At 41.3% G+C, this 14,224-nt stretch overlaps 1 protein-coding gene across 1 annotated transcript in view; it reads right to left on the reverse strand.

The window, feature by feature from the left end:
- The window catches only part of LOC116381164 (ankyrin-3-like), an 87,655-nt gene that overhangs the window by 52,580 nt on the left and 20,851 nt on the right, over positions 1-14,224 (reverse strand). The window contains exons 4-12 of the mRNA XM_031843053.1: positions 12,713-12,811; positions 10,770-10,868; positions 7,034-7,219; positions 6,580-6,603; positions 3,963-4,061; positions 2,777-2,875; positions 2,087-2,185; positions 1,799-1,996; positions 467-565 (exon numbers count right to left, since the gene is read on the reverse strand). Of these exons, the coding sequence (XP_031698913.1) occupies positions 467-565; positions 1,799-1,996; positions 2,087-2,185; positions 2,777-2,875; positions 3,963-4,061; positions 6,580-6,603; positions 7,034-7,219; positions 10,770-10,868; positions 12,713-12,811 (1,002 nt within the window). The remainder of the gene's footprint in view (positions 1-466; positions 566-1,798; positions 1,997-2,086; positions 2,186-2,776; positions 2,876-3,962; positions 4,062-6,579; positions 6,604-7,033; positions 7,220-10,769; positions 10,869-12,712; positions 12,812-14,224) is intronic.

Here is a 14,224-nt window from a genome sequence, read left to right on the forward strand (position 1 = left end):
TAAGAAGGATGTCAAGTTAATTCTGGTGCAGCTGATTTTAACTTTATATGATGTATATATCACAGGAGTTAAAGATTATGTTTCAGTTTATTAAGAAAGACTTTAAGCACTAAATAAAAGAGAAAGAAATACTTGGTAGGATGGGAGATTTTGTGCAGTGTGCGCAGTATTTTAAATGTGGAACAAAAAGTACAGTAATTCCCTCTGAAATGCGGAGGAGTTGAAGTAGCAGCATAAAATATAAGTACACAAGCGATGTACAAGTATGTGTCAAAAGTTCAAAGCTGTGCTTAAGTGCAGTTTTTGAGTAAGTGTACTTCAACTTCTATTGCTGGGAAAGCTGATTACAAAAATAACTGATAACACCGTGTTTCCATGACACACACACACACACACACACACACACACACACACACACACAGACACACACAGACACACGCACGCACACACACACACACACACCTACCTCAGTGACTGCCTGTATCGACGCTCCATGCTTCAGAAGAAGCTCCATCACCTTGACTCTGTTTTTCTTACAGGCAATGTGCAGCGGAGTGAAACCATTCTAATAAAAAACACACAATTAACAAGAGAATATGAACATTTTAAGGTAAAAACAGTCCAAAATCTGGTTTTCTGTGTGTGTTTCTCTGCAGGTCTTGCTGAGCTGGCGGAAGATAAGTCTGGAACGGCGAATGGAAACTACAGTACAAAGCCTTCTTCGCTTTTTCCCCCCTCTGTCTTTTACTTTTTCTCTTCACCGCTCTGCATGCAAACCAGACAACCATGTGTGGAAATAATTGACTCGACTCTAAGCTGTTAAAGAAACAGAAAAAAAAGAAAAAGTATGCTGTACTGAAATAGATACTTTTCTTTACAACACGTACACCCCCCCCCCCCCCGACTTTGAGGTTTCTGGCTCGATCCTATGACTTCATTTTTGTTCCCTTGTCTCTGGCTATAAAGTCCCAGCACTCCAACCACACCCAGACTTCTCCCATTACAGAGCAGAGATGCTTGTCTTACACCAACACAGTGACAGACGTTTTAGTCTCCTCGTTCTGTTTCCTTCACGTGTCTTTTCGTCTCTGTTAAAGTCCCTTATTTCTCTCTTTCTGTTGTAAACGAACACAACGTTGGGAGGTGAGGAAGAAAAGGAAGGAAAGGTGGTTTGAAAATATCAAATACTTTTCCATTACTTTCTTCTTTAAAGTCCATTTCTGACGTACACAATGTGCAGGTAGTTTTCCGTCAGTTTTCCATGATGGTAATCTTACGAAGTCATACCTAGCCTCGTAACATTTCTCTTTAAACATTGCTCAAGTGTGAGTTGAATCCTTCCGTCTCTTGATCAGATCAAGTCTTTGATTGATTTTAAACCCTCCTAAGTGGAGCGTCTCTCTCTGTATTGTTATGGTCTGGCTCTTGAACCACAACAAAACGTAACGAAAACTCAGGCACGGTGCTAAATAAAGAAACCACCTTTATTAGAAAAAGGTCGGGACAGTTCAAAGTGCACAACAGGAGAGCATTCTCGCAGCATCCCAGACGGTGTAACTGCTCCCCCTAAACACTCCGTGTGGCACACCAGGGAAAAGAAGCCAGCCCCTCCTCCGGATGGGGCGGGTCTTGTAGGGCGAAGGCGTTGGCCAGCTGCCTCCAATCTTCCTGATGGCCCTGGGCCGTCACAGTATACATATACAGATATACCTTCCTCACGTTTCTTTCCACACTTCACAGTAAATGATAAGTGAGTCTGTTTCTGAAACTATGAGGATCGACACCCTCTTATCCTCACCAGTGCCTTGGCGTTGGGGTTGGCCTTCTTGTCCACGATGACCTTCGCCACCTTGTAGTGCCCGCAGTGGGCGGCCACGTGCAGCGCCGTCAGGTAGTCGTTGGTCACGTCGTCCACGGGAACCTCGTGGTGCAGCAGCAGCTGGACGCAGTTGAGGTGGTCGCCCTGCGTCGCCATGTGGAGCGGAGACAAACCGTTCTGGAGGGAATACGGTCACGGGTTAATACGGCTGAAAGACACGAGTTGGGAGGCAAAGAGATATAAAGACACAGACGGAGAGGAGGCTACCTTCGTCTTCGATAGTATCGGAGCTCCTCGGTCCAGCAGCATCTCCACCACCTGCTCATGGCCGCTCCTGGCTCCACAGTGGAGAGGAGTCAGACCGTCCTGGGAAAAAACAGGTGCAGTGAACTTCATACCGTCACCAACAGTGTCCTTAAAGGAGCACTTCACCCACAAAACAACCTCTTTATATATCGAATAGTCAACCCGTGTGAGATTGACCTCTTGAAGAAAACGTTTTCTCTTCGCATACCTCCAAGGTGAACGGAGAGAATCAATACATTTCCAAGAACACATCGCAAAAACAGTCTCATGCTCGCTATAAATATTTTAAAAAGTAAGTTGTAGTGAAGATGCATGTTGTTTGGGAAGTAGCGAGCGTACGACTGGATACATGAGACTATATGAGATTATACCGCACGAGTTGTGCGAGAGTTTGGCCCCAATTTACTTCAATTATTCAAGACTTTTCTGTTTTTTCTCTCATGCTTTCACAGTGAACGGAGAATCAAAAAAACAAAGCTTTCCTCAAGAATTCAAAGTAACACGGCGTGAGTAACTGATGTACAAATGATCATTTTGAGGGTGAAGTATTCCTCTTAGTGTGTCTTTTTCAGGCCTCTAGCTCTATGAAAGTGCAGAGCCACCTCTTTATTTATTAACATCAGTTTAAAAATGTAGATTTTGTGTACGTACCTTGGTCCGTGCATCTATCTTGGCCCCTCTCTCCAGCAGCAGTCGCACCATGTTGCCGTTCCCACGTTTGGATGCTACGTGCAGCGGTGTGATGTCATTCTGAGGAGAAAGAAAAGCATCATTCCGTCGATCAGCAGAATTTTATCGGCCAGTTTACGTCGTGCCTTATTTTAAGAAAGAAAAGTGAAATAGCAACACGACAGCGAACGTCCTTGCTCTGTCTTACATAATTGTCAAGTAACGATGAAATGTGCATAAAATGGACTTTTTTCAACTAAACATGAAGCCGTCGAACGCATTTCAGACAGCCTGTCCGTGCCTGCAGCATTTTTAATACATCCCACTTGTCTGAAATTTGCACACTGAACTAAAGAAAAAGAGCTTTCTTTTGACAGTGCAGGAGGAAAATGGATAAATATCCCCCTCTAGGGGGGTGTAACCATTCCAGCAGCGACAGCTGCAGTGTTGTAGTCTAATCGTTTCTTGCTTTCTTTGTTTCCCCTGGGTGTCTTTCTATCGGGCTAAAGTGGAGGAGGAGGTTTTAAAAGGACACTATTTCATCATTGTGTCTGTGTGACTACAGACGGCTTATCAGTGTTATTTGGTCGTAGTGTCTTTGAACTAATGTCATTATGAGAACATCATTTGCACAATGATCTACAGTAAATGTTAAAGGATATGGCTGGCTGTTATTCTATATTTTATATTGAATACTTTTACTTAATTTAAAGCTACAGGAGGAACTTTAATTTAGTGTTGATAATGGCGCTCCCTGTGGACAACAGAGGTAGTGTTTCAGAGCACCATCCTCCCTTTACTGCAGCAGGGACTGAAAGCAGGACTTTTACTTCTAACAGAGCATTTTTCTCCACTGTGGTCACTACTTTTACTGATATAAAACATCTGAGTTCCTCCTTCGACGCTGATTATCTGAGACACATCCATTCCTACAGTCTATAGGGTCACGTAGCTGACGACATGTATATGTTTTCCTCCCTGCAGAGTGACAAGCACAGCTGCAGGATTACATGACTGCACTCGATGTTGGATTCCTGCACACACACACTTACATACATATGGGCCCGCCCACATTTGAGAGTCTCTGAGTGAGTGTTTGCAGCAGCGCTCACTTCAAAAGATGTGTGTGTGTGTGTGTGTGTGTGTGTGTGTGAGGCAAAGTACCCACCCTTGCCTTGAAGTCCACAGCCGCCCCTCTGTTCAGCAGGAGCGTTGCTACGTTGATATTGCCGTAGTGAGCCGCAATATGGAGAGGAGTGAATCCGCTCTGAGAGGGACGAGAGACAGAAGGAGAAACATATTCTATTAAAAGAGGGAGGAAAAGAAGTAAAATATATCTCTTCATGAGCCACGAGCAAAAGGCATGATGGGATATTAATTAGCCGAGAGCAACAGAGCAGACGAGTCAAACATGCTTTGAGTGCTGGACTTTTCCTTTGATAATAAAATATAGATTCCTACTTCTCTCGTGTAACGGTGACATCGTTCAGGTCTGGAGTGGATGGAATCACATTAATAAGCAAATAAAAGCACATTAAGCTCCTGTAAAATTAAAACCATGCAAAGGGAATTAATAAATTGAGCATTCATCTAAGTTTTTGTCTCAATTCCTAAAAAAAAGAAATCTACTCTTCAGTGATATGCTTTCATCTGAAAGGAAATACAAAATACATGCAGGTGAGCGTGCATCTGCATGAGTTATCTGGATTTAAACCAGGCCTGACCCTAAAGAAACCTTTATATAACTTGAATACATCAAAGCGAACAGCTTGGATTAATGTGGATTTATTAAAGTCATAATCATCCAAATCATAAATCATTAACTTGTTCAGATAATCTTAGAGAGTTAAGTCTGAATTATGAAACAGCTCTCAGTGACAGTAATTAGCATTTCCTCAAAAAGGATATTCAGCACAATTTCAGGCTCATGTTTGTTAAAAAAAATGCAATTAACTAAAATATATTGGCACGCTAAAGGTGAAGTAAATGCATCACTATCACTTCAGCCGTCCAGTTTTTCCTCTTATGGACAGCTGGGTGAGAATCTTAGATGTCACACATGCATGCAGCCATAATTAATTTAACTTGATTCAAACAATATACAATCTCTCAAGCAGTGCGAGGAACATAGAGCACGTTTTCCAGTTGACAGATGTCACAAATGTTACTGTAACTGGATCACGTTACAGAAAGGTGCTACTGTTGATGGAGAAAGGGGGAGTCATGGAAGAAGAGGATAAAACACTGTGCTGGTATATTTCTGTCACATCCGTCAATACAACATGCCAAAGACATGGACTGAACCATTAACAGCAGATGAAGAGAAAAACCAGGAAGATGAGGGTTAATTCATCTGGCACTCAGAAGTAACACATTCTAGTCATTTTCTGCCCAAACCACAAACAGAAAATCACTTTGCTCATTCAAAATCCATTATTACCAAATGTACGTTCTTTAACTGAGACATTAACGGAATAGTTTGCATTTTGAGAAATACACTCAAACACTTTACTGCTGGAGTTAAAGGCCTTTACACACCGGGGGGGGGGGGGGGGGGGGGGGGGGGAGGGGCGTGATGGATAAACGACATGAAAATATGAAATGCTTTCTGGCAAATATTTCACATCAAATCTGTTCATTCCGGGCAGCAATGCAAATCTGTGACAGGTGCAGCACTTTTTCATTAAAAGGTTTGAGTAGATTCCTCCAGAGCAGCGTCTGGCAGTCTGTCTGAGATAAACCGCTGTATAGCTTGAGCTACGAGACATACAAGCGTGTATGTGGACAGAAGGAGCGGATCTGATACGCTGCCTTTGTCGAGGTTGAGAGGAGTGATACAGTTTACTATTTGAAACGTATACCGTGTATGCGTTTCAAATAGTTCTTTCCACACAACCTGAAGAGTCGCTTTTTTCGTTGCGTAATATTCACTTTCTGTGTGAAAGTATTCATGACAAAAAAACACACCCTCAGGAGTTGCAGTGAAGAGGTTACTGCCGCCTGCTTCACGTGACACATTGACATTCAACGCTTCACTCAATTTAAATGCAAATTGTAAACGCAAACCCGGCATTTATTTGGAGCAGGTTTATATTTCACTTGCTTCCCAGATAAACAAACTCAAAACGTCCTCCAAGTTGACCAGTTTTCTTGATAAGCTCAGTATTATTTACACTTCAACAGCATTAGCTATGTTGGGTGATATTTCACTTACTGTTTTCATTCAGCTATTAATTCCAGTCCATCGCGTTTACATTTTTCTGTGAAATGTTGAGATTAAAAGTATTCCAGCTTAAAGTGAAAGTTTAAATGACGGCAGCTCAGTAGAGGTTGGGGAAGTTGGAAAAAGTGGAATTTACAGGTGGATTAAACAGTTTTTTTCTTTCTTGTAAATAGAAACCAGAACATCGAAGGCGGAAGTACAACATGACAGTTGTTGTACTGATGGAAATACAGCAGTGGAAATGTACATTATGCTGAATTAACCATGTGAAAGTCATCGTTGCTGTTGGCTATAGGTAATTAAAAAATCTGTAGATATACCTAAAGTAACTTATGTTATTTATCTCATCTCTGCCCAAAAGCAGCAAGCCACTGGATGCACACTCAGCACAGTCGAAATGTGATGCTGGTTTAAAAACAGCAGATGAGACGCTGTCAGCAGCAAAAGCATTCAGGCCGGCATTTAGCGTTCATGCTAGCAGACAGAAGGCTTTGCAATGGTGACCGTGAGTGAACAATGACCGCAGAGGAAGGAGAGAGGAAGCAGAGAAGAGAAGATGTACCTCTGTTGTTCTATTCACCATCATCTAGAAGGCAAAAGGGGGGAGGCGGTAGGGTAACACAAAGGAACGAATAGAGGGAGGAGGAGGAGGAGAGAATGGGGCGGTTAGTGCACCACAACAACTACAACACCAACACCACAGTTGCACCAAGCTGTAGGATGGATAAATGAGAACATGGTGAGAAGAACCAAAAGACAACCACACAGAAGTGCACACGACTGGGTGATGGACCGAGACTCTCCCTTATAATCTGTTATTTATTCTACACTGTGCAGAAAATTAAAAAGAAATCAGAATTTCACAGATTAAAGTGGTAAATTTACCTGAAAAAAAAACGAGATAAAACTCTAAAGTATTAAGTAGAAAAGTAGAAAAATGAATGTCATCAAATAAACAAAATCCCATCGCCTCTGGCAGTAGGGCATGATGGGAGTTGTAGTCCCAGAGAGCGTACCTTGGACTCCACGTCGGCGTTGTGGTCGGTCTGGAGGAGGAGCGCGGCGGCCTTGGTGTCGTCTTTCCGTGCGGCGATGTGCAGCGCAGGCAGGCGGACCTTCCCCTTGGTGTCGTTTTCCAGCAGGAGGGAGACCACCTGGTCGTGGCCCTGCTGCAGCGCCACCGCCAGCGGTGTGAAACCGTCCTGTGGACCGGACACAAAAAAACATAAGAGTTTACTCCATGTTAGCTGACAGCTGATAGGAGACAGCAGATAACAAGAAAACAGCATTTCCAAAATATCTTCTGTAGAGAGAGAGAGACAATTGATATTTCTTCACATAAAGTTTAAGATAACATCAATAACAAGTGTTTTATTCATTTTCAACACAGTATAGAGTTGCTCGTTTCAACAGCTGTTACTATTAAAGGCATCTTTTCTTTTTTTGTGTTCATTGTTTGTTTGTTTTTTTCGCTAGTTTTGTTATCTTGACATCTGCTGCCATTGTCAGAAATGGGATACGTTACATTGCTGTCTTCCTCTAGTTAGCTAACTAGCTAGCCTCCTCTAGGCTGATGTTCCTTACGGTTTTATTCGGACACGGCGGCAGATTTACAGAAAGAAAGCAGTGATTTAACTGATGGAAATTTAAAAGATATTTTGCAGCTGAAGCCTGAAATTATGACCATCGTTTGCGTGAGGGAAGCTTCTCACTGACACATTTTCATCATTTAATGTTATTAGAGAGCGAATTGTAATATCCGTCTGTGCACAAGTGAGAAATAACAGCTGGAGAACGTGATCTGATATGAATACAATTACAAGTTCATTAAACTGGTGTTACTGTCTTTGTGAATGAGAGACAAAGATTGAGATTTTAAATTCATGACAGTGATCTTAGAAAGTGGACGTGCATTTAAACTGAATCTCGCTGCATGTTCATGTTACTAAAGCCTAAACGTTAATCTGACAACATTCATCTTGGACTTGAGCCGGAAACGTGACTATGTGCAACATCGTCAGATTGTCGTTGTGACTTTTTTGTACACGGGACCATTCAGGTTTGTCAAACTGCAGATTAACACAAAGGGCTGCCTGGCTGAAAGGGGCTGAACAAGCCAGGCGGTTCTCACACACTGTTCACAACTATTGCTACGAAAAATAACGCGCTACGATCCCTATACATCCCATGTAATCAAGTTGTATGAGATCCACGTAACAGTGAGCCAGGAGAGGCGTGGATGTGGGACTTTCACCCGGGAGACCGCTGTTCATGTCCCGTGTGAATCCAGAAATCAACAATGACTTATTTGTCAAGTTAACACAACTTCTGTACTTATTGTAACTCAAACTACGCTTGTGTTCGTGGACATTTGTAGAACGGTAACTTTACGTAGGACATCATACAAAGAGTTGTGTGAGGATACGTAGAACAAGCACAGGGCAGTCTAATAACACTTTGTCTATTCAAGCATTTAAGCTAATGCTCTAAAGAGAGTTTAAGTGGATGAGGAGGAGACCAGTGTCTCGCTGAAGGACAAACCGAAAGGAAATAGCTGCTAATGGGCACAGACAGAATGACACTAACTTCATCTGCATCCTCCTGCAAACAGACGATGTAATAAATGACACACACGGCTGAGACGAGCAGCAGCGATATCTATGAATCATCAAAGAAAAGGAAAGATGTCTCACAAGAAAAACAACACAGACATCGTGTGTTTACGTGTGTGTGTGTGTGTGTGTGTGTTTACACAGGACGCCGGCTGTCTGGATAAAACCAAGTCAGCAGCATCGCTACACCCATACATCAAAGCAGAAGCTCCCCTCAGAGATCACGCACACACACAACTATGCAGGCAAGAACACAAACAAACAAACACACACACACACACACACACATTCAAGCACACATTCATGATCCACCAGCATCTCTGCAGCCACACAAATGTCTTCATATGCATAAATTTAGCCTTTTTTTTTCAGAATTGCAAAAGTCAAACGCCATCCCGGAGCACTACCCTGCTGTTTGATCTGCTCCATTAGGGATTCAGGGAAAAGGCACAAAGTCAGTTTAATGCCCTAAAAATACTTCAAGAGACAGCAGCAGCAGCAGCAAAGAGGAAGGCACTAGACGAAGCTTTTTGATCTTTATCTTTGAGCTTGAAAGCTTGCAGTGACTCAGCAGAATTTCCCCTCACTGAAACAGAATTAGCTAAAAATAAAAACACAAAACAAAACAATCCTCATTAGATTGTTAATCATAACTAGAGAAACAGATCAGTGACCTTCATACTGCAGTAGCATCAAATCATAAAGAAAATATTAAGACCAGCATATTTTGTTTTGTTAAACAAAAATACAATACCTGCAATAAAAAAGATCAAATGCAGACTGAGGTTATCTAAAAACAAAGGAATTCTGATCTGTTCTGCTTCATGCTATGCTGAAATGGTTAAACATGAATTATTAAACACCGTGAGTTGCTTCAAACATGGATATATATTTCCCCACATGAATAATTCACTCATGTCTCCTGCTGAATAAGACAGTGAGGAGGAGGAGGAGGAGGAGGAAAGAAGGAGAACAGCAAGACGTGGCGGGGAGGAGGAGGAGGAAGACAAAAGGAGGAATGATGGAGGAGGAGAAACAAAGAGAGATGAAAGGAGAGATGAGGGCACAAACACACACACACTGTAGTTTATTTTGACTCAATCACACACACACACACACACACACACACACACACACACACACACACACTGCTGCCCCAAATACTCACTAGAGCACCACATGTATGTTAATCCGCCGCTGAAAATAGTCCCCAACAAAAGCAGAATTTCCTCCCGTTTGAGTGACGTTTGCTATAAACTACAGATGTCAAATAATCCAACTCACATTTATTTGCTTATATTTTCAGTGACATGTTAAACATATTGAGATAATATTTCAGATTTACTCTACGATCAATGACAGGTTGCAGTTTGATGGCTTCTTTTGTTTATTAGTTAAGAGATATAAACACAATGATATACAATTCACTTGCAAAGGAGTAGTTGCGTTGTAATACTTTGAGTACATTGTTGATAATACTTCTGTACTTTTACTAAAGTAACATTTTAATTGCAGGACTTCTATTTGTAAGTATTTTCTAGACTATTCTGGTATTTCATTGGCACTATAATCAAACATGTTTAAACCATACAAGAGAATAATCCTGATGTACTGTCTATTACATATTTCCCGCTGTTTAAATAGTATTAAATATGATATTAATATATTATAAGCGCTGACGTTTTAAATGTGTTTGCAGCCAAACTGAGGACGTGTTTGTCAATTTTTGTGGCAGTTGGCCGTCTGCCGGCACTACAGCAGATGATGGATTGATCCGCCACACTCACAGCGTAACACTTGTTCACACACACACACACACACACACACACACACACACACGTCTGTAACGTCACCGGTTCCTCCCTCTGAAGACAGTCAAGGTCACTCTGCATGAATAAGTCATCACGCTCTCCTCCTCCTCATCATCTCTTTCTTCATCTATTTTTACCTCTCACATCCTAAACAATGACTTCATGCTTTTGTCTCCTGAGTGAGTGACTGGTAGCAGCCACCTATCTGCACCACAGAGTGTGCAGGTCGTATCATGCTGCAGTGTGATTACAGGGAGGCTCAGCGAGAGGGGAGATGACGGGCGGCTGTTTAAAAGCTGTTTACGCTTCGTGGATGATCCGTTTGTTACCTCTGTGGCGATGCTCTGGCTGGAGCCGTGGTCCAGTAAGTACTGCACCACGTCCATGTGGTTCTCCTGCGCCGCCATGTACAGCGGAGTGAAGCCATTCTGGAAAAGAAAAGAAGAAACAGTGAATCAGACCTGAAGTCATGATCGTGATGTCTATCTTTAGATGTGAATCTTCTGCTGTATGAGCAGGAAGTCAGAATGTATGGAAGCACATTGTATCACGAATAAATATATATTGGAAGCTTCAAGAAAGCTATATCCTAATTATGACAGTTTTTAATTTAAATTTAATTTAAAGTTACATATCAGTTAAAGCACATATTATTAGGAACGTATGTCACATGTACTGTAAAGGCTGAGAATGTAAATGACCTCATTAATATCTCTGCTTGCATTAGGTCATCGTGGGCAGTGTTGAAAATCAATAAGCTGCTTTTTGGCAATATTGGATTTACAAGATGTTTTGCATTAATGAGATGAAGCACCTTCATTTGTCAGGTATTTAATTCACTGCGTCAGCCAAAAGTCAGATATCTATAAATGGTTTCATAATTAAATTTGAAGAAGACACGCTTCATCGTGATATTTTGCTGCAATGAACAGAAACATGATTGATGTTTTGATCTCCACAGCTGCTCACAAGTGTTTCTATTCCAGCAGAGATATCACGGAGACACATGTCACCTCCACACATACCTCACACCTGATAACAGCACAGATAAAGGCTGGTCTGTGGCTGCAGTTGAGGTGTGTGTGTGTGTGTGTGTGTGTGTGTGATGCGACACTAGAACAAGGCCAGATCTCCATAGCAACACGAGGATCCAAAAATCCCTTCAACAAGCAAAAAAGCCTCTCCTCCTCCTCCTCCTCCTCCTTCTTCTTCTTCTTCTTCTTCCTCCTCCTCCTCCTCCTCCTCCTCCTCCTCCTCCTCTCTTTTGTGTATTCATTCTGGTGTCAAGGCACCGACAGATTCTCTCATAAAACATTTCATTTAAACTTCACAAGTCAAAATGCAGCGAGGACGAAGGACACAGTGGAAACAAAACGTTGAAGGATCAAAAAGAATAAAACTGCAGATTGACTTTAATGCTTTTTTTCGCAGCAACAATCTGAAAGTACCTCGCAGAAACAATAAGGTGGCTGTTCAGGTGACGGCGTTGAAGGAATAGTTTCACATTTTCAGAAATCACTTCCACGTTTAGGAAGATCGAAACAACAGTACAGCAAATATGACTGCTAGCTTAGCATAAAGACAGCTAGCCTAGCTTTATCCACAATATATACAAAAACATCCACCAACCAAAGTGGTTCGATTTGGCCCGCCAGATGTTTCTAGCGGGAAAAAAATTAAAAGAATAAAAAAATCATGAATATAAATTGCTGTTCATGCAATTTTATTTTCCGTGAGGTAAAATGCTCTTTAAAATATGTAGAATCCCTAATTATTAATCCATTTTCATAATCTGAGCATAAATGTAAATAACACATTGTTTATTGTGGTTATGTACTACTATTAGGCTGCTACTACTACTACTACTACTACTAATAATAATAATAATATAGTTTATTTGTATAGCACTTCTTAAAACCAATGTTACAAAGAGCTTTACTCAAAACAACCAATAAAAAGAAACCTACAGGAATATGTGACAACAGTTTCTTTAATATAGATCATGAAACAACAAGACACTTTAGAAGCTTCTCTCTACATAAAGACAGCAATAGATACAGAATGTAAAGAACTTATATCAGCTCTGATCTCTGCTTTCCTCATGGTGCTGTAATCTGAATTCTGCTTTAAAATAAAACAAATTAAAAATTATAGATCCCGATTATTGAGGTTCAGTACAGCAGCAAAGATTAGAGCTCATCAATAAAAGCTTTTTCTTCCTCTCTCAGTGTGTGTGTGTGTGTGTGTGTGTGTGTGTGTGTGTGTGTGTTACCTGAGACTGTGCGTTGACGTTGGCACTGTGGGTGACGAGTTCCTTCACTACGTCCGTCTGCCCAGCGAGGGAAGCTATGTGGAGGGCTGTGTTTCCTTTCTGCTTTGAAAAACATGAAAAACGTTTCAGACTTTTTTGTATCATTTTCAACGTGTGCATAAAGTAGTCCCGAAATCATTACAGTCAAACCTTCACGCACAGACACGATGCACATATTTTCATTTTCAGTTTTATTTGATATCCCCATGTTCTCATTATCTCAGATTGAACGTTCATAATCAGAATAAAAACTCCTAAAAAGGACGCTGACTGCAGAACCTGCCTGAGAATCATTTTTACTTACTTCAGTATCAAAGTAATCCCGTTACATTTGTCTGCACATTAATGGGTACACTGCAAACAGGAAGTGCTAATAGCTAATTCAGCATAACTGTATTGGTGCTAATTTCCCAAAATGTAAAGATCTATAAACTGAAAAACGGGCCCACAGCTAACTAACATTTTTCCTGTTTACAGCCTCTAAATTATAGGAGCAGGTGTTCAAAAACACTGACACAAAACACACACACATAATACAGATTACTTAAGATTTAGATTCTCCTATTTATAAAACAACATACATGATTTAGTTTGTCACTTCCTGTTACATAATAATGAGACACTTTTATGAACCTTCCTGACTGGAGGGTTGTAGGACGGTGCAGCAGAGAGGAGAAGCTCTCGAGTGAAGGAAACACCATCTCACTCACGGAGAAGAGGATGCTATGAGTTGGTATGAGAGTGAGCTGCATACTCTGAACCTCTAATGGATGCACCTGTCGTGTGTGTTACAGCTATAGCAGCTCAGCAGCAGCTGTCGCCGTGTTGTCACTCCTGCTGCCACTGGAACCTCCACATACACACCTCCCCTCATTCCTCAATCTGAACTGTTGCATCTCCTTTTCCTCTCGTGCTACTCGACTGCATTACCACAAGAAAGCACAATATGTACTATACATGTACTGAATTTACCTGCAGTTGTGTCTCATGGAGTAAAAATGCAGCAAACAAACTGGGGCTTCAACCTCTTCACTGTGTCGGTGTGTGTGTGTATGCACTTAAAACCTGTTTTGTTTTTTGGCAGCAGACACCAGCTGTAAACACAACACTGGTACGGGCTGAATAACTGTCATCTGTAAACTTAAAATATAATCCTCAAATACATTCAGGTACAAACATGAAATTTGCCGTCTGCATTTAACTTTAACTTCTGGTTCAAGGACGAACCACCGAGCTGCAGTCGCCACATGAAGTAAATAAAGCTGTCAGACGGATGTTGTGGAGTGAAAAGAATATAAAGAACAATATTTGCCTCTGGAATTTAGTAGAAGTATAAATAGCATAAAATGGAGATACTTAAAGTAGTCATACTTAGTTACATTCCACCACTGACTTAGAGATGCAGCCTCATAAAATGTCACTAAGCTTTCTTATTGATGGATGCATTCCCTGTGTGGAGTTACATCACTGTCA

Source organism: Anarrhichthys ocellatus, unplaced genomic scaffold (genome assembly GCF_004355925.1).
Source record: "Anarrhichthys ocellatus isolate YVR2014 unplaced genomic scaffold, GSC_Weel_1.0 scaffold4, whole genome shotgun sequence".
Classification (NCBI taxonomy): Eukaryota; Metazoa; Chordata; class Actinopteri; order Perciformes; family Anarhichadidae; genus Anarrhichthys; species Anarrhichthys ocellatus.